This window comes from Herpailurus yagouaroundi, unplaced genomic scaffold, assembly GCF_014898765.1.
Source record: "Herpailurus yagouaroundi ecotype Mexico unplaced genomic scaffold, PumYag 213, whole genome shotgun sequence".
Taxonomy (NCBI): domain Eukaryota; kingdom Metazoa; phylum Chordata; class Mammalia; order Carnivora; family Felidae; genus Herpailurus; species Herpailurus yagouaroundi.
The window spans coordinates 12,188,230-12,209,267 of record NW_024412444.1 but is presented as its reverse complement, the minus strand read 5'-3'; the positions used below and the strand labels follow the sequence as shown (position 1 = coordinate 12,209,267).

Here is a 21,038-nt window from a genome sequence, read left to right as displayed (position 1 = left end):
TCCCTTCTTGGTAAGCAAAGAAAAAGGCAATCCACTGACTTTTATCTGATACTCAAGGAAACTAGCTGGATGTGTTGGGCTACATTTTCTGTACCACTCTCTGTGGGCTCTTTTACTGATGTTTAAGACTTTGAACGTGACCTATTTCCATGCCAGACCACTGGGAGGACAAGCTAATCTCATAAAACACAAATTGAACTGTGTTTAGATTCATTTAAATGGAGGCATCCACACAGTAGCAAGGCACCATCTACTTAGTGCTACCAATGAGCAGAATTCAATAACAGAAAGGGAATGACTCTACCCTGACCACAAGACCCCAACATGGAGTCAAGGTCAATGCTGCAGATAGAGGTTTCTCTGGCATCACTGCCCTGCTGTACATGCAACATGACCCCTTGGTACCCAAAATAAAGCAGCAGCTTTTTTTTTCAACTGTGGTGATCTCCTAGCTATAGTTCTAAGATAACAAAACCAAAATTTCAAAATCCAGTCATTCTATGTGCAAGGGATTACATGCCAGCAGTTATTGCTCCTCTTCTGTGGAGTAAGGCAGGAAGAGATTAGTTTCTGCTCCACTGTATTAGCTATTTATTGCTGTGTAACAAATTATCCCCAAATTCAGCAGCTTAAAACAACACACATTTATTATATCACAGTTTCTGGGGATCAGGGATCCAGGCATAGCTTAGCTGGGTCCTTTGCTTCATAGTCTTTCACAAAGCTGCAGTCAAGGTGTCAGCCCAGGGCCTGTCATCTTATCTGAAAGTTGCACTGGGAAAAGATCCACTTCCAACCTCACAAAATAGTTGTTGTCAATTTTCAGTTCTTTGTGGCTGTTTGAGTGAGGGTCTCAGTTCCTCACTGCATGTTGACTAGAGGCTACTCTCAGTCCCTCACCACATGGGCGTCTCTCCATAGCAGCTTGCTTCATCAAAGCAGCAAGGTGAGAGCACAAAAAAGTTGGCTAACAAGATGGAAATAAGTCTTATGTAATCTAATCATAGAAGTCACATTGGCATCCTATTTCTTTCACCATATTCTATTGTTTAGTCACTAGGTTCAGCCTATACTCAAGGATGTGGATTTACACAAATGCATGAATTCCAAGAGGTACAAATCATTGGGGGCCATCTTAGAAGCCTGCCCATGACATTCATTCTTCCCATTCCATTATGGATGGGAAGACCCAGGCCCAACAAAACATCTCTTTAAGCATCTCAATACAAAACCAAGTCATGTGGTTTCCCAAGCATGTTGCTAATGTCTCATGAAAATAAAACAAGGGAGAATAGGTATGGGGGACATTAAGTCTGAAGACACAAAAGTCTGCTCAAATGTTTTAAACAAATATACTCTACATCAGAGAAACAAGTAACTCACAAGAACTGCCCATCCAGGGTGCCTGGGTGGCTCAGTTGGTTGAGCATCCAACTTCAGCTCAGGTCATGATTTCACAGCTCATGAGCGCAAGCCCTGCATTGGGCTCTGTGCTAACAGCTCAGAGCCTGGAGCCTGCTTCAGATTCATTCTCTCTCTCTCTCTCTCTCTCTCTCTCTCTCTCTCTCTCTCTCTCTCCCAAAAATAAATAAACATTAAAAAATAAAATAAAATAAAAAACAAGAACTGCCCATCCAAAAAGGTATATGACGCCAAAAATCTAGTTTGGCCTGAATGTAAATATCTTTTGGAATTTTTATTTATTGCTATAGCATATTTTTAAATATACTTAATGCCATGTTATTGCTTCCTATTTTCTGTGAGATCTGTGTCTCCCATAGCATTTTGCCTACACGGTACTTTTGAGATCCATATCCACCATAGTGGCAAGAAACCGTTATAAAAATTTCAAGCTTTGGCTATCACCCACATTTTGTATAAGCTCTACCCAACTACATATCCTCAGATATCTGTGCATCCCAACATTCAAGAGTGGTGGCAGGCCAGAGAGGCTGCCTCTGAAGGACTTCAAATGATTTTAATCCACTAAGTATAAAATGCATACTCAGAAAACCTGGAACAGCTTGTCTTAGACAAAAGAAAATGCAGACAAAGATGGTCTTAAACCTAAATGTTCAAAACTGGTCTGCACATTTTACCATTCTTCCTGGAAAGATCTATATGCTTTACTTTCTACAAATGTTACCCCAATTCAGCTATGAAAATATGTAAGTTCATTGTTTTGCTAATCACCTATTTCTTTTCCTCCTTTAGAGAGATGATATTTGATAACCATCTAAACCCTGAAACTATGGCCATCTGTGGGAAAGTAGTTGTAAGCCACCTTAGAATTGGCATGTGCTGCACATACTTGGATCCCGAATACGTGTCGAGTAACAATGGAACATATGTATGGTGAGCAGAGAGAAGAACTAATGCAAAATTCTAGTTTAAAGGTGATAAGCAGATAGGAAGACTATAAAACAGATGCCAGGAAATTTTGTTAAGGCTGCAGATATCTTCCAACCTGTGAAAATAACTTGGTAACATGTTTTCACTTGTAAAATATGGCTTTGAGGAAATAGAGTGAATATCCTTACCTCTCTAAGATGTATGTTTTCCTTTTCTTTCTGATCTAAAATCACTTCCAAGTGGCTGACTTGAGACTCAGCCTCTGCCATCCGCCGTGTCCGCTCATTGTCATCCTCAAGACTTTTAGAAGGCAAACCTTTACTTTGCAACATCTCGAGAAGCTTTTTAATAGACTCGTCTCGGGCGTTGAGGGTCTGTTTCTGTGTTTCAATTCTCAACTCCATTTCCTCCAAGGTCTTCCTTAAAAGGAACAGCTCCTTAGCTTGTCTGTCATGCTCAGCTTGGAGCCGCCGGAAGTTCTCTTCAGTCAGCTCAATGGTGAAGTGCTCGGCTCCACGGTTGCCACTCTCTTGCTGTAGGAGGTGATTGAGGTCTCTCTGGGTTCGAAGCTCATCCTGAAGGGCTTGGATTGTCAACTGCAGGTGCTGTGATAGAAAGATGGAGCAGGAGAGGAGAAAGAAGGGGACAAAGTCAATGGAAATGCCAAGTGCTTTTTGCTGCTACCACACTATGAAGATGGAATGTTAATCACGAGGTCCAGAGGGCCAGCCGTGAAGTCCTCCAGGGTGACTTCAGAAGCATGGGACAGCACATGGAGAGGGGGAAACTAATTCAATGATGCTTTCTGAATGTCTTAGGAGAAGAGAAATGTACACATACACAGAAACAGTATATTAGTGTCAGTCACAGGGAAATTATACATCTAAAGAGATTGAACTGAGTAAGTGGAAAGGGTTAGAAGGGAAAGTCTCACAAACACACCTTCTTTATGCCCGCAATGCTCCAGAGTCAGTATTCCCTGTTTCCTAAGGTGTTCTTTATTCTACTATCCATTATTTTCCATCAGAAATGCATTTCCATTTAAAAAATGAAAATAATAGCATCCACTACAAGTAGACACAAACAAGGACTTTATTTTTTACAAATAAAGCTGTGAACAGGTTTAGTAAACAGGATTACTGCATCTGCAAGCAAAAGGGAACAAATGCAGACAGGGACAGACACAAACACACAAGGAGGTGAGGCTGTGCAGAGCAAAACAAACAAGCTGCAAACAGTGGACCAACCTTGGTTCTTCGGGCATCCAGTAACTGAACAGCATGGGAAATGGAAAACAAAAATGAAGCAAAAAATCAACACAAAGAAATGTTCAGTGCAAGCAAAGGATATTTAACAGAAAGAATCAACATAAAGTACCTTCACGGAGAAAATAAAAGAAAAAAAGAAAAACAACTGCTAATCACAGCAAAGACCCATAATCTACACAAAATCTATAGCACTGCTGTTTGATAAATGTGATCAAAAGAAAGAAAAAAAGAAGAAGAAGAAAAAGTTAGGTCAATTCCACCTTTTGTTTTCCTAAGTCTCTCTGACCTAGGAACCCAAAGTCTTTGGTATATTACCAGGGAAGAAAGCAAAACATTCCACAAGTACCCACATATTATTCCAGGTCACTATTTTAACCAAAATCAGAGTGAAAACACCAGAGAAACAAAATAGTTACTGGTTATAAGAAAATAAACAGTTGCTTGACAACAGTTGGTAAATTCTGCGACACCTTCCCAATAGAGCCAACCCCCAGGCTGGTCAGAATAGGCAGCCATAAGCCTGAAGGCATTTTCGTCCTAGGAACAAACCAGGATGCTTCCAAAACAGCAGTTCCTCATTCAATCACCAAATACACACTCTACCTGTAGACCAGATACAAAGTTAGGGGAGGGAAAACAAAATGAGCACAAAATGAAAAAGTGGGCAGAGGACCTGAATAAACATTTTTCTAAAGAAGACATACAGATGGTCAACAGGCATATGAAAAGATGCTCAACATCACTAATCATCAGGAAAATGCAAATTAAGACCACAATGAGATATCACTTCACATCAGTCAGAGTGGTTATTATCAAAAAGTAAAGAAATAACAAGTGTTGGCAAGGTCGTGGAAAAAAAGGGGAACCCTAAGTACTATTGGTGGGAATGTAAATTGGTGCAACCACTGTGGAAAACAGTACGGAGATTTATCAAAAAGTTAAAAACAAAAATAGAACTGCCATCTGATCCAGTGATTCCACTACTGAATATTTACCCAAAGAAAACGAAAATACTAATTCAAAAGATATATTCAACCTTATGTTTACTGCAGCATTACTTATAATAGCCAAATATTGAAGTAACCTAAGTGTCCATCGATAGATAAACAGATAAAGAAAATATGTGTGTGTGTATACATACACACTCAACCATACAGAAGAATGAGACCTTCTAATTTGTGACAACATGGATGGACATAAAGGGTATTATGCTAAGTAAAATGAGTCAGAGAAAAACAAAACCATATGATTTCACTTATACACGGAATCTAAAAAATAAAACAATGAACAAACAGAAACAGTCTCATAAATACAAAGAACAAACTGGTGGTTGACAAGGGAAGGAGTATAGGGGTGATAGGTGAAATAGGTGAGGGGATTAAGAAGTACAAACTTCTAATTATAAAATAAGTCACAGAGATGAAAGTACAGCACAGAGAAAATAGTCAGTATTGTAATAACATTGCATGGTGACAGATGAGAAAATAAAAAAAAAAGAAACCCTATACTTTTAAGCCAGTCATTTCCCTTCCTCCTTCCTATCCCCAGGCCCTGGAAACCTCTAGTTTACTTTCTGTCTCTATGTATTTACCTAGTCTGGATATTCATATCCATGGAAGTATGCAATACGTTGCTTTTTCATGTAGCATGCTTTCAAGGCTCATCCATGTTGTAGCACATATCCATACTTAATTCATTTTACAGGTGAATATTATTCCATTATAGAACCATACCACATTGCATTATCCATTCATCAGTTGATTCATATACAAATATCCATAGTAGCCAAAAAGTAGAAACAATTTATATGTCAATCACCTGATGAATGAATAAATAAAATGCAGTATATCCACACAATGGAGTATTATTTAGCCATACAAATCAATGAAGTACTGATACACATTGTATCACTATAGCATAGATAAACCTTAAAAACATTATGCCATGTGAAAGAAGCCAGTCACAAGAAACCACATGTAGTAGGATTCCATTGATATGAAATATCCAGAATAAGCAAATCTGCAGACAGAAAATAAATTGGTGACTGACAAGGTGGCTGGAGTAGGGGGAATGGAGGGTGACTACTACAGGGTATGGGATTTCTTTTGGGGGTGATGAAAATTTTCTGGAAGTAGATAGTGGTGTTGATTGTACAACTTTGTGAATATACTAAAAACCAATGAATTTTACATGTTAGAGGTGGGAATTGTATGCTACGTAAATTGTATCTCAATAAATCTGCCACAAAGAAACATGAGGTAAGATTATAAGGTAATATAACCTCCCTCCACCAGCTCCCCATCCCAAAATCACATCAAAACAAAGTCCACGGGAGTACTGACAGCCTTCAGCCCAGTAATGTGACTGCTGCCAAACCTCTTGGGAACAGACAGTGCAACTGTCAAGTCATTTAAATATTCCTGATGATGGCAAATATTTTCTTTGATGAGGTATAATTAACATATAGTATCCCATCAGTTGCAGGTGTGTGTAATAGTTATTTCATATTTTTGTACATTACAAAAATGATCCCATAAGTCTAGTTACCATCTGTCACCATACAAAGTTATTACAATATTATTGACTATATTCCCTATGCTGTACATTGTATCCCTGTGACTCATTTATTTTATAACTAGAAGTTTGTACTTCTTAATCCTCTGCACCTACTTCACCTGCTTCCACCAACACTGATCCACTCTGGTAGACAAGAATCTGTTTCCTGTATCTAAGAGTCTGTTTCTGTTTTGTTTGTTCATTTGTCTCGTTTTTCAGATTCCACATATAAGTGAAATCATAAAATATTTGGCTTTCTCTGACTTATTTCATTCAGCATAATACCCTCTAGATCCACCCATGTTGTCACAAATGGCAAGATCTCATTCTTTTTTTATGGCTGAGTAATATTTCAGTGTGAGATATAAACACACACACACCTTATCCATTCATCTATTATGGACACTTAGGTTGCTTCCAATGTCTTGGCTATTGTAAATAATTCTGCCATAAACATAGGAGTGCATATATCTCTTCTAATCGGTGTTTTTGTTTTCTTCAGATAAATACCCATAAGCGGAATTACTGGATCATATGGTAGTTCATAGTTCTCTTTAATTTTTTGAGGAGCCTCCATACTATTCTCCATAGTGGTTGCACCAATTTACATCCCACCAACAGAGTAGAAGGGGTCCCTTTTCTCGATATCCTCAACAACACTTGTTATTTTGTGTCTTTTTGATAATAGCCAGTCTAATTGGTGTGAGGTGATATTTCAATGTGGTTTTGATTTGCATTTCTCTGATGATTAGTGATGTTAAGCATCTTTTCCTGTGCCTGTTTACTATCTGTATGTCTTCGTTAGAAAAATGTTTATTCATGTCCTCTGCCTATTTTTTAATCAGATTGTTTTTTCTACTAAGTTACAGAAGTTATTTATATATACTGATATTAACCCCCTATCAGATATATGATTTGCAAGTATCTTCTCCCATTCCGTAGGTCACCTTTTCATTTTGTTGATGGTCTCCTTTGCTGTGCAAAAGCTTTTTACTGTGATGTAATCCCATTTATCTTAGCTTTTACTGCCCTTGCCTGAGGAGACATATCCAGAAAAATACTGCTAAGACTGATGTCAAAGAACTTATCGCCTATGTTTTCTTCTAAGAGTTTTATGATTTCAGGCCTTACATTCAAGTCTTTAATCCATTTTGAATTTATTTTTTACATGGTCTAAGATAGTGGTCCAGTTTCATTCTTTTGCATGTAGCTGTCCAGTTTTCCCAATACCATTTATTGAACAGTCTGTCTTTTTCCCATTTTATATTCTTGCCTCCTTTGTCATAGATTAGTTGACTATATATGTATGGGTTTATTTCTTGATTCTATTCTATTTCATTAATCTGTGTGTCTGTTTCCATGTCAGTACCATATTGTTTTGATTACTATAGCTTTGCAGTATAGCTTGAAATCAGTGAGTGTCATACCTCCAGCTTTGTTCTTTATCAGGATTGTTTTGACTATTTGGGATCTTTTGTGGTTTCACACAAATTTTAGGATTCTTTGTTCTAGCTCTGTGAAAAATGACATTAATATTGTGATGGGGATTGCACAGAATCTGTAGATTACTTTGAGTATGGACATTTTAACAATATTAATTTAGCAATATTAATTCTTCCAACCCAGGAGCATGGTGTATCTTTCCATTTGCTGGTGCCACCTGAAATATCTTTCATCGATGTCTTAAATTTTCAGAGTACAGAACTTTCACCCCCTTGCTTAAACTTATTTGTAAGTATTTTATTCTTTTTGATACAATTATAAATGGAATTGTTCTCTGAATTTCTCTTTCTGATATTAGTGTATAGATTAGTGTATAGAAAAGCAACTGATTTCTGTATGCTAGTTTTATATCCTGCAACTTTACTGAATTCATTTATTAGTTCTAGTAGTTTTGTTTTGTTTTGTTTTTTGGTGGAGTCTTTAGAGTTTTCTATATATAATGCCATGTCATCTGCAAATAGTGAAATGGTTTTATTTCCTCCTTACCAATTTGGATGCCTTTTAATTTTTTTCTTACCTAATTACTGGGGCTAGGAGTACTAATAACATGTTGAATAAAAGCAGCAAGAATGGACATACTTATAGAAGTCCTGACAATTGTTTTATTTCTCTTTTGCAATGAAAGTACCTGACTTAAGCTTTGATTACCAAGGCATCCACTTCAAAGAGGCATCCACTTCAATGATGGCTATCTCAAATAAAGGCATTGCCAACCACACAACTAGATAAAAAGCCATACTGCCTCCTCCAACTGAGGCTCCTTTGTTTTAGAGATCTTGAGTAACTGAACATTTGAGCTACTTGTTTTTTCTCTTCCAACACTTTAAATCTCCCCTCTTAGGTTTTAAATTCACCAATAAAGAATGAGCCCACAAAACCCTAGGTACCCTCTTCCCTTGACCCCAATAAAAGGAGAACCTCAGGCCCATGTACTCTCTACCCATGAGCTCACTGTATGCCCCCAGTGGTGCTGTTCAATTTCCAGGTCTTTTAAGTAATATGCCTTCAAAGTTTCTTGCTGATTATTGCTCAAGGGCATCTTGCAATCACAGTAAGAACCACAAGGCCAATACAACCACAGTTCTAGTTATTGATAGACTGAGACCAGCACAAAACAGATTTATGAGATGATCTAAGTTTTTGGAAACAAACATGATGAATTGGGATGATGAGACTGGAAATCATCTTTTCTGAGAGTGACCAAAACTAAGACTGGTTTTCTTATGTGGTTCATAGACTAGCCAGAAAGGAATTCCAAGGAAAAATTGCCAAAATGCTTTGAGTGGAGACAGCCACATTGGAAGACAACTCTGTAAGGGGTCTACCCCTTTGGATGGGCAAGTTGCCCATCATCCTGATCCTTTGTTTCCACACCTGCAAAATGGGGATAAACATAATGCTTAATTTACAGAGTTCCTGTGAGGAATAACTAAGGTAATGCATCAAGTGCCAAGTTTGAGAGCAAAGGAAGGGAAGAAGTTTGACAGAAAGGAAGAAAAGAAGGTAAGAAAGTAGAAGAGAAGAATGGGAGGGAGGGAGGAAAAAAGGAGACAGAAATGGAGGGAAAATTGATTTATTTATCCATTCAACAAACATTTACCTGGTATCTCCCTTATACTCAAGAAAGGAAGAAGGAAGGAAGGAAGGAATGGAGGAAGGGAAAATGGAAGGGAGGGGAGGGGGAAAACAAATGGTCCATGCTCATAGTCCATGCAGACAAGTAAACCCATAGTAGCTCCAATATGTTATGAGGTTATGACAGAAGTCATAGCCAGGTGGCTAGAAATTCAGAGAGGATGTAACCCAGGCTAGAGACATGTGAGAAAATACTCCAAACAAAGAGCCACCACTGAGCTGGATCTTGAAGAACAATTGAGAGTCAGCCCCATGAAGAAATATGGAAAGAGAAGAGAAAGTATAAAAGCCCAGAGGCAAAGACACACCAGACCTATTAAGGAATAGTAATAGCAAAAATCTGGATAGCAATTACCACATGCCACACATAGTTCTAAGCTTTTTTTAACCCTCACAACCACCCTGTGAAGTAGCCATTGTTTTAGATCTCCATTAAAGGGATGAAAAAATGGAGATGCAAAGTGGTTAAGTAACTTGCTCCAGGTCATCCTAGGTGATGTTCATCAAGGCTATCTGACACCAACTCCCTTACTCAAACCACTATACCATGTAGCCTCTGAATTGGCACAAATGCTTCAGGATGCTGGAAAAATAAATAAATAAATAAATAAATAAATAAATAGATAAATAGATAAATAAATAAATAAATAAAATAATGTAGGGTGGAGGCAAGAGTTGTGAGAGCAGACAGGCAGGCAATTAATGACAGTTTACAGCAAATCTTCAAATTTAAAGTTAGCCATCGTAACCAGGCTGTTCCTCATTCAGAGGTTATCATGATAGATGCTTTCAGGTGCATATTTATTAATAGGAAAATTTTTTTTCCAGGTAGCCTCTTTCTCAATTAAATGACTTCAGCATGATCACACAATCTGATAATCAACCAAATTTAGTGTTCAAAACTTTCTCAAATCCATGTCATTTAATTTTCTTTCTCTTTAAAAAAAAATTTTTTTTTAATTTTTTTTTTCAACGTTTATTTATTTTTGGGACAGAGAGAGACAGAGCATGAACGGGGGAGGGGCAGAGAGAGAGGGAGACACAGAATCGGAAACAGGCTCCAGACTCTGAGCCATGAGCCCAGAGCCCGACGCGGGGCTCGAACTCACGGACTGCGAGATCGTGACCTGGCTGAAGTCAGACGCTTAACCGACTGCACCACCCAGGCGCCCCTAAAAAATTTTTTTAATGTTTATTTTATTTTTCAGAGAGAGAGAGAGAGAGAAAGTGTGAGCAGGGGAGGGGCAGAGAGAGAAGGAGACAGAGAATCTGAAGCAGGCTCCAGGCTCCCAACTGTCAGTACAGAGCCTGACATGGGGCTCAAACCCACCAACTGTGATATCATGACCTGAGCCAAAGTGGGACACTTAACTGACTGAGCCACCCAGGCACCCCGTCATTCTCTTTTAAAATATTTAAAATTAAGCAGAATTCTCCTTGTTCCTAAAAAGGAATTCTTGAACAAAAGGCATGTACCTTACAGTCTTGATCATCTTTCTGCATCATATACTGGAGAATGGGAAGGGGAACTGAAGCAACTTCTCTCTCTGTCTCTCTCTATCCTCCCTCACTGTTCTACTTTTAAGAAATTCAAATCAATCAAGTTTCAAAATTCATTTGCCAGATAGTCATTTCTAGCTAGATATTTAACATAGGCAATTTGTATTTTAAAATACAAAGACAGCACTTTTAATAATCCACTGAAAAGAATATCCTGTGTCTCAGTTTCCTCATTTGTAAAAGGGGGAGAGTAATGGGTGCCTGGGTGGTTCAGTCGGTTAAGCATCCAACTTTTGATCTCAGTTCAGGTCGTGATCTCATGGTTTGTGGGATCAAGCCCCATGTCGGGCTCTGTGCTGATAGCACAGAGCCTGCTTGAAATTCTCTCTCTCCCTCTCTCTCTACCTCTCTCATCCTCTCTCTCTCTCTAATATAAATAAATAAACATTTTTAAAAGGGGGGAAGAGTAATAATTCCTAATCCTATGTATTAATCCTATGTATTGTGAAAATTAAGAGTTAATACATATAAAGCTGTAGAAAGTACCAAGTACAGAGTAATCACATCAGTCAGGATAGGCTAGGATACGCTGCCCTCACACCAGCAACAAAAACCCATATTCTGAAAGACACAATCTACTTGACACACTGATGACAAGGAATCAGAACTCTTATAGCTCAAAGAGACCTTAAAGATTAGCCTGTTAACCTCATTTTACAAACGAAAAAATCATATCACGCAGGTTAAAGGGCAGGCCCAAAAGAACAATCACACTGCCAAAGCCAGAATCTGTTTCTGGGAGCATGGAAGCTTGGTTTCTGGAATCCTGAACTCCATCATGGTATGTATTCTAGTAATGCTAAGAGCAGAACAAAAGGGGGTGGCTCTCTAACAGCTTAGGAAACAGTAGTCATGTCTTGAACAGAGCGGATGAGAGATAACCTAAATCATTTCACTTACTCCCTGGGCCCCATCCAATAGTTAAATAGCATGGGACATCCAAGGACAATTTACTGAGACCTCCTTTCTAAGTCTTCAGAATTGGACTGTGAGCTAATTAAAATTAGCTATTAGAGGACAAGCTCTAGAAAAACTAGCTCTAGAAGATCAGACACAGTATAAGCGAAATCTCTGGCAAAGCCAAAGGCACCTTCTCTAAGGGCCAAAAGGTAAGAAAAACAAAGCACAGTTTTTAATTCTGCCCTTCCAGATTATTCAATTCCTTCAGACTGAATCACCTCCCCCTTCTCAACCATGAAAGCACATTTCTTTTAAGGCAATTGCCCAAACCCTACTGGATCAATAATCAAGAGCATTCATTTCAGCTTGATACCTTTATCAGGTACCTACCTACAAACCAGCAACCTGTAAGGTTGTATTCTAGGGCCTTCTCTTTGAAATCTGCCAGTTATCTTTGTGCTTTCAACTTCCCACAGCCTCAACCACTCTTCTGTGGCTTCCATTCCACTGCATATCTGGAGAGGGAAGCCCTTCCAATGTCCACCTTCATTAGGACGAAACATCACCAGGTGATCTGACCTCATGCCTGGGTCCTAGTCAAACTGCTGTCAACTGAGAACTTATGGCACAAGTGGAACAGGTGACAAAACCGCTAATTCCCTTTAAGAACAAAAATGAGTCTGTGACTAGATGGGCATTCAAAAAGCTGTTTACTCCCTACCCTAATTCTGGGATCATTCTCCAGTTGTTTTCAAAGTATCAAAGCTCAAAAGGCAAACTCCCTTCTCCATAGCCTGCCAGTGAGGACACCACTAAGAGAAGCAAAGCAGGTATCACAATGGCATCCAGGCTACTCTTTACAGTCACTCGGCTAAGAGTGCAAATAGAACGCATTATGTTTATCCTGATATCCAGATACCTTCAACCCAGTTTTTTTTTAACCTTCCCTCCCCACCCCCCCAAACTTAATTGCATACTTTGAAATCTGCCCTGGAGGTGCCTGGGTGGCTCAGTCGGTTGAGCGTCCCATTTCAGCTCAGGTCATTGTCTCACGGTTCATGAGTTACAACCCCACGTCAGGTTCTCTGCTGTCAGCACAGAGCCCACTTTGGATCCTCTGTCTCCCTCGCTCTCTCTGCCCCTCCCTGGCTCATGTTCTCCCTCCCTCCCTCTCTCTCTCTTTCTCTCTCTCTCTCTCCCCCCACCTCTCAAAAATAAAAAAATAGACATTAAAAAAAAAAGAAAAAAGAAATCTTCCCTGGATAGTAAAGACTAGCCCCATTTCCAGTCCACAAAAGGGAAAAAAAAAGTTTAAAATCATTTGTCTGTCCTTTAAACATAGGTAAACAGACTGTGAGTGTAATAAGATTAGCCTATTCAATTGATTCCAAGTCTCAGACAATAAAAGAGGTCATAACAACTTCTGTTTCTGGCATTACACCAGGCTATGTTTTCTGATAAGCCCTCCCACTACACAACAGCTAAATAAAACCAAATATATCTTTTAAAGCATTGCTGTGCTTACAAGAAAGTAAGGAAAATCTCTAAGAAAGAGAAAGATTAAGAGAAAGAAAGTGAGCTTTTCAGGGGCAGGTTCTGGGCCAAATTTGTATTATACTCCCAAATCTAGCACATAATAGGTATTCAATAAATAATGAAATATGGGCAGAAAGATGAGAGGAGCAGAAGGGAAATTGTCTCACCAGATGGTCGGCACAGCGGAACACTGTGAGAGAGAATAGGTTTCCATTCCTCTTTGCTTTACTGTACTTAGACTAGGGGTGGGAGAGTGTGGGGCCAGTAGGGAGGGAGAGGGTATCCTCGACCTCAGATTACTCTGTCCTGTTCTCTCCTCCAAAACTCAAAATGCCTCACGTCCACCAACTCACTCATCTGACAAGACTGCTCTGATGCTGCCAGCACTATGTCCACTTCACAAGAGGATAAATTGGACTGGCTTAAGGGATTTGACTGCAATCACATTGTTAGCAGATATGGGCCAGTGTCTAAAACTGAGGTTTCCTCCAGCCAATTCTAAAGTTGCCCTGCTATAAAAAATATAGAGAACTTCATTTTGCACAACTCTTATAAGCTCTTATAAGTCACCTAATCTTGGGGGGAAAAAGTGAACAATAAAAATATAAGAAACTAAGCTGTACTTGAGTTTATATGGAAAAGGGGGGAAAAGATACTTTGCCTTAGCCAACATTCAGGAGAATAGCTTCCAATAGCTACTGGAGTCAGAATTTAATCCATATTTCAGCATGTCTAAAATACAAAAAGGTAAATAGAATGAAAATATAATTATATATGTATGATGTGCATGGAACACACAATTATTTAAATAAGGACTAGCCAGATGTTTAGAATCTACTCTGTCTTATCCCCAAACATGGAAAATATGAGTTCCTGGCAAATTTGAAAAAATTCGTGACCTTAAGCTCTTTTCCACACTACGGGGAAAAAACAAAACAAAACAAAATGATAAAGTTTTGTGCTATAAAGCAGTTTAGGGTTTCATTGCTATGAAAACCGTCTCTGAGCTATATAAAAATATGAATTGGCCTATACCCAAAAGTCTTGAACTTTTTTTTAATAAATCCATACTCCTTCTCAAGCAAGGGCTTAACATAACTTTCAAAGAAAACAGAATCTCTTTGCAGACAACTTGGCCTGCTCTGCTTCTCCTGTGACTTTATTTTCCTATTTATCATTTTTGAGTTTGTCTCTAATCAAATTTTAAGGGCAGGTTGTCTGATCCCCTTTTCCATAATCCCATGTGCAAGATGTACAGCCCTCCTCGTGGCTCCGACCCTTCCACGGACCACGTCATGTATGTGAAAAGACAAACAGCAGACGTTGGTTAAAAACATGTGGCCCCAGTGTGCTATAGAAGAGCTGCTCTGCTGAGAAAGGATTAAAAAAATTAATATTTAGACATATGGTCCTAGGCTTTCTCTTTTAGGGAAGAACAAGCACACATAATTAATAAAGAATATTGATAGGTGATTTTTAAAAGCACCAAAGCACCATGATCCTGGGATCCTCACACAGATACACTGTCACTGATAACTGCAGAACCCACTTTGGTTGATAACATGTAACATTTTGCCAAGATTCATAACACTAAGAACAATATACATGGAAAAGCCCTCTTGGCAGCTGCTTTTGTAAGCAAGGAGTTCTGGTTCTCATTACAGACCAATACTGTAAGATGGCATAGTACTGGAATATTGTGCTGAGCTGAGAGTTAAGGACTTAAGTTCTAATTCTGGCTTTGCTGCTAACAAATTATATCATGTGGGGAAAATCACTAAACTTGTCTAGGATTCCAAGAACAGTGATGATGAACTGGGTTTTGAATCCTGGATCTACCTATTATAACCTATGCTGCCTTGGACAAATCACTTAAGTACTTTGAGCATTGAATTATTCATCCATAAAAAAGAAACAATAATTGTAACTAAGGTACAAGGTTCACACAAAGACCACATGAGATGTTCATCACATAAGTGAACAGTTTCCCATAAAGCATAAAGCACCGGGCCTGGCACATAATGGACCCAGTAAATGTTCACTGTTACTGGTTGACACAGTGGTGGTGGCTAGAGGCCTGGAATTAAAATTTCTCTCCTTCCTCCTCCCATTTGAGCAGGGAAAAGACATAAGCATAATGAACATACATTTTTGATCATCGAATAAATGCAAGAGTGGGAAACAAAATGCTAAGCACTTTGGCATTTTTTAAATAAGGGAAACAGGAAACAGTTGTTTTAAGACCAACTTAAAGATGGCTAAAATTGATTTCCCATTAACTGGTCTATAAATAACTCTATAAGGGGCTCTCAGGAATAGCAACATGAACATGCCTGTTTTGAAAGTCAGGGTTTTTTCCCCTACTAGTCCCCCGTAATACATAAGCAACTAAAAGAGAGTAGCATCTCCTGATGTTGACACTGCTCAACCTGTTACAGGTGTGTGTGTGTGTGTGTATGTATGAATGAATAAATAAAAACAAAAAAAAAACCCAAGTTTAAGAAATATTGATACTTTTTAAATGTGTTTAGAGAAGCAACCCAAATCATGTACTCATGGAAACAATGGTTAAAACTGGAGCTTTTCTAGGAGCCTGGGTGGCTCAGTCGGCTGAGCATGGGACTTTGGCTCAGGTCATGATCTCTTGGTTCGTGGGTTCAAGCTCTGTGTCAGGCTCTGTGCTGACGGTTCAGATTCTGTGTCTCCTTCACTCTCTGCCCCTCCCCCACTCATGTTCTGTCTCTCTCTCTCAAAAATAAACATTTAAAAAAAATGTTTTCAATTAAAAAAATTGGAGGTTTTCTATTATTAATAGCCACATGCAGTTAGAGGACAGCTCTTTGATTTTAATTGCTTAGCAAATCTTTAGTGTAAATGACATTTTAAAATATTTATTGCAATTCCCTCCCCTGTCACCTCCTCTTCACCCCGCGACATGTTTATTTAACAAAATTGCTAACCATCTAAATATTTTAAAACAAGTAAGAGGTTTTATCTAAATTATTGTCATTCAAATAGCTGTGTGGCATGCACTGAACTTCCCTACTCTGAGCCACATGGGTCCCTCAGCCAAACTGTAGTCCTTGCTATCAAAGTTTTCATGAGGAGAGAATTTTCCTAAGTACTTTACCCTCCTGCTTCTCTCACTCCTTGTGCCACTGCTGGTAAGGGGGATAACTGACCTCCACACGACTCAGAACGTGGTCCTAGGAACAGCAGAGCAGCATCCTGTAAGAAAGGTGGAACTTCATGTCCCACCTCAGACCTGCAATATCAGAATCTGCATTCTTACATGCCAGGTAGACTGCCTTTAAGACTGCCTTTACATGCCTTTAAGACTGCCAGGTAATCTGAAGGCACATAAAGGTTTGAGAAGCACGTCTCCAGACTTCAAAACAGCAAAGTTTCACCCTTACTACTGCTTTAAGTAACGATCGTTTGGTAATAAAAAGGTGGGGAAGGAAAACATCATGAAAAGAGTACTGTGGTATAGTCCAGTCCTAAGAAGTATACTGAAAACTTAGTTTGTGTGATTCATTAAACCTAAATAAACTATGAGTAGTGCCCCTTAGTATCAGATACTACTAGATAGAGCAGACAAATTGGGCATTCATTCACTCATTCAACCATTACTGAGCTATGTGCTATTTGACAGACATAAGTGTCCTCTCCAAGTCTACAAGGAAATCTTGCCAGGTTAAATATAAATAAATATTACATGTGTAACATATTTTATTATATATATAAAATATATCATTATATTATAAATAATATATATTGCTATATATACTGCTTATTTTTAAGGGAGACATAATATCTGAATTTTAATTCTGTACTGCATTTGTTGTTACCATTACTTAAAAGAATCTAAGGGAAGCTTTAAAGAGTCATCTGAAATGACAGTACCAAGCTTTACAATCAACTATTGTATTCATTTTTAGTTTTAAATAGCATTTCCGCATGCATGTCTGTGCTCTTGGTGGAATTTTAAGTGACTGGGAATACCATGAGGAGTCTTAGATGAATCTTCTTTTTCACATTATAACTTGACCAATATAGGGAACTTGCACAGTATAGAAAAGATGTGAATATACTGGTTCCTAAGTAGCTTAATCACTCAAATTCTCTTGTTTCCCCATTTTATCAATGCACTAGAATCACAGCTGTGCTGACAGCTCAGGGCCTGGAGCCTGGTTCAGATTCTGTGTCTCCCTCTCTCTCTGCCCCTCCCCTGCTCATATGCTCTGTCTCACTCTCTCTCTCTCTCAAAAAATAAACATTAAAAAAAAATTGAGTTGACAGTGAAAGTCCTAAATATTTGATTGAGAATAATACCTCCAATTGAAAACTCTCTCTTTGATGTCTGAGGCCTTGGGTTGATCTCCAACATCATCACTCAGTAGCTATGGGATGGATCTGACCACACACTAGCTACAGGGTTCCACAGCCTCTAGTGGGCTGTATGACATTAACAGGTTACTTCTGTTTTCTAGGTCTCAGTTTCCAGCTCTTTTAAAAGCTGCTAAAAATACAAACATCTCACAAAACCATGATAAGGTTAAACAGATAATGCATATCAGATACTTAGCAAGTCCCACTTCAGCCCACAGGAAGCCATCATCTTTAAAAGCCTCTGTTATGAATATACAAACCCAGATTGCAAACCCTCCCAAAACGCAATGGAAAGAAATGAAAGTAGAGTAGGGGAAAAAATGTGAAATTATGTTTGCCTATATCATATACAAATAAATCCTTTAATCCAGAAGAACTTTCTGGCTTGGCCACCTTGGATGCTAACCTTTTAATAGCAAATAAAATACTTTGAAAGAACCACCCTAGATTTTCTACAAGCTGGTATATGCATTTCAAAGACACAGCAAATACTGAACAACAGAATCACTGAACATTGGTGATGAAAGGGATCAGAAAGATAATCATCTTTGCTTCTTTTTAAAGGATAACCTGAGGCCCAAAGAGGGGGACCTCTTGTCACCAAAAGCCACAGCAGAGATGGCAGCACTGCTAGTTATAAAGCCCAGACCCCAAACTCTCAGCACACTGCTGTGTCCCAGTCTTTGTCTTCTAGCCCCACGCACCAGTTTTATTTGGTCACTGAACTGCAAAAGGATCCAGTTACCACATAATTAGTGTCAGGGTATGTGCAACAGCTGCCACAAGCCAGATTTCTACACTGGAGTCAAACATCTTTGGCCCAGAGGCATCTCTTCCACCACACGCCACCGATGGTACAGCTGCTGTAACCACAGTCCATACCCAGCAGCTCCAAGACTTCAAGAGTTGGAACAAATGATTAATTCCAAGAAGAATGAAGTAACTTTTCTCTCTGAAAGGACTTCTTAAAGAATACCTTTAGGGAATTTTGAAAGATATAGCATTCTTCCACCTGAGAGCTTAAAGACTTTGAAAAGGTTTGAGAGGAATTTTTCCCCAAAAAGTATATGAGATAAATGTCAAGAATGAAGGGGGCCACTCAGGAACCTGGAAAAGATAATGATAAGTCACAGGAGATCCATGCTATCATTGAGGAAGCCAAAGCAAAAACCAGACAGAAGGAACAGTTCTTTTGCAGATACCATCACAGGAAGAATATGTTATATGGCTGAGAAATAAGATCCCTGGATACCAATCCTGAATAATATCAATTTGAGGTTATTTTTATTTTATCTGGATAATTTTTTTACATATTATTAAGAGTTTTCCTTAGCAAAGACTCAGAAACCCACATATGCATTCATAAACGTATAGATACATTTCATATGCTTTAAGATTCCTTCTCAAATCTTTAAACCAGTGAAAGAGAGTACAGTTTTCTCCAAAAGAACAGTAAAAAGTATTCTTAAACAAGGACTGCAAAGTGCCCTTTTCATCCCTGGATATTTATTTTGTTTTATAATTCATTTGAGACTTTTAAAGTCAGGAAGGGATAAAAAAAAAAATGGCTTTCAAATTTGAGTCTGGAACAGAGCTAACCTATCAAGTCCAACAGGGATATAAAGAAAGTATCTAACAGCGCAGACACTGCCGGTGCCCAGAACAAAAGCATTATTGAATGGAAGAAGAATTTAAATTGAAGCAAGTCCTAATGTAATACCTTAGTAACTCTAGGTCCTACTGCCATTTTTCACAATAAGATGAACTATTAGTCCTGGTTTACATAAATTTCAACATACCAGGGCCATCAGCAAGCTACAGGGAGGCCAATGGCCCTCTTGAGTCCATGCATCTGTAACACCATTTAAAACATGATTGCTCCTCTCACCATCATTTGCCTCCTTAACTGTGGACCGTACAAAACCAATGGAGGGAGGGGCCGTGAAATGGGTGGAGTCTTTTGCTGTATCTTTGAAGGTTTTCTTTCTTTGGTTTTTTTTTTGGTTTTTTTTTTTTTCAACGTTTTTTATTTATTTTGGGACAGAGAGAGACAGAGCATGAACGGGGGAGGGGCAGAGAGAGACGGAGACACAGAATCGGAAACAGGCTCCAGGCTCCGAGCCATCAGCCCAGAGCCTGACGCGGGGCTCGAACTCACGGACCGCGAGATCGTGACCTGGCTGAAGTCGGACGCTTAACCGACTGCGCCACCCAGGCGCCCCCTTTCTTTGGTTTAAAAACCCAAAGGGATGGCACAAAAACAGACACATAGACCAATGGAATAGAATAGAAACCCCAGAACTAGACCCACAAACGTATGGCCAACTAATCTTTGACAAAGCAGGAAAGAACATCCAATGGAAAAATGACCGTCTCTTTAACAAATGGTGCTGGGAGAACTGGACAGCAACAGGCAGAAGGTTGAAACTAGACCACTTTCTCACACCATTCACAAAAATAAACTCAAAATGGATAAAGGACCTGAATGTGAGACAGGAAACCATCAAAACCTTAGAGGAGAAAGCAGGAAAAGACCTCTCTGACCTCAGCCGTAGCAATCTCTTACTCGACACATCCCCAAAGGCAAGGGAATTAAAAGCAAAAGTGAATTACTGGGACCTTGTGAAGATAAAAAGCTTCTGCACAGCAAAGGAAACAACCAACAAAACTAAAAGGCAACCAACGGAATGGGAAAAGATATTTGCAAATGACATATCGGACAAAGGGCTAGTCTCCAAAATCTATAAAGAGCTCACCAAACTCCACACCCGAAAAGCAAATAACCCAGTGAAGAAATGGGCAGAAAACATGAATAGACACTTCTCTAAAGAAGACATCCGGATGGCCAACAGGCACATGAAAAGATGTTCAGCGTCACTCCTCATCAGGGAAATACAAATCAAAACCACACTCAGGTATCACCTCACGCCAGTCAGAGTGGCCAAAATGAACAAATCAGGAGACTATAGATGCTGGAGAGGATGTGGAGAAACGGGAACCCTGTTGCACTGTTGGTGGGAATGCAAATTGGTACAGCCACTCTGGAAAGCAGTGTGGAGGTTCCTCAGAAAATTAAAAATAGACCTACCCTATAGCACTGCTAGGAATTTATCCAAGGGACAGAGGAGTACTGATGCATAGGGGCACTTGTACCCCAATGTTCATAGCAGCACTCTCAACAATAGCCAAATTATGGAAAGAGCCTAAATGTCCATCAACTGATGAATGGATAAAGAAATTGTGGTTTATATACACTATGGAATACTACGTGGCAATGAGAAAAAATGAAATATGGCCTTTTGTAGCAACGTGGATGGAACTGGAGAATGTGATGCT

General features: G+C 39.0%; 1 protein-coding gene across 17 annotated transcripts in view; it reads right to left on the bottom strand.

Moving 5' to 3' along the window:
• The window catches only part of ERC2 (ELKS/RAB6-interacting/CAST family member 2), a 939,781-nt gene that overhangs the window by 764,844 nt on the left and 153,899 nt on the right, over positions 1-21,038 (bottom strand). For 11 of the 17 annotated variants that reach the window (XR_005784479.1, XR_005784476.1, XR_005784477.1 and 8 more), the window contains exons 3-4: positions 3,600-3,623; positions 2,541-2,957 (exon numbers count right to left, since the gene is read on the bottom strand). Coding sequence is in view for 14 of the 17 variants with exons in the window: in XM_040454749.1 (XP_040310683.1) it covers positions 2,541-2,957; positions 3,600-3,623 (441 nt within the window). In the remaining 3 variants the exon portion in view is untranslated. The remainder of the gene's footprint in view (positions 1-2,540; positions 2,958-3,599; positions 3,624-21,038) is intronic. The other 6 variants (XM_040454745.1, XM_040454751.1, XM_040454753.1 and 3 more) reach the window with 1 other exon arrangement.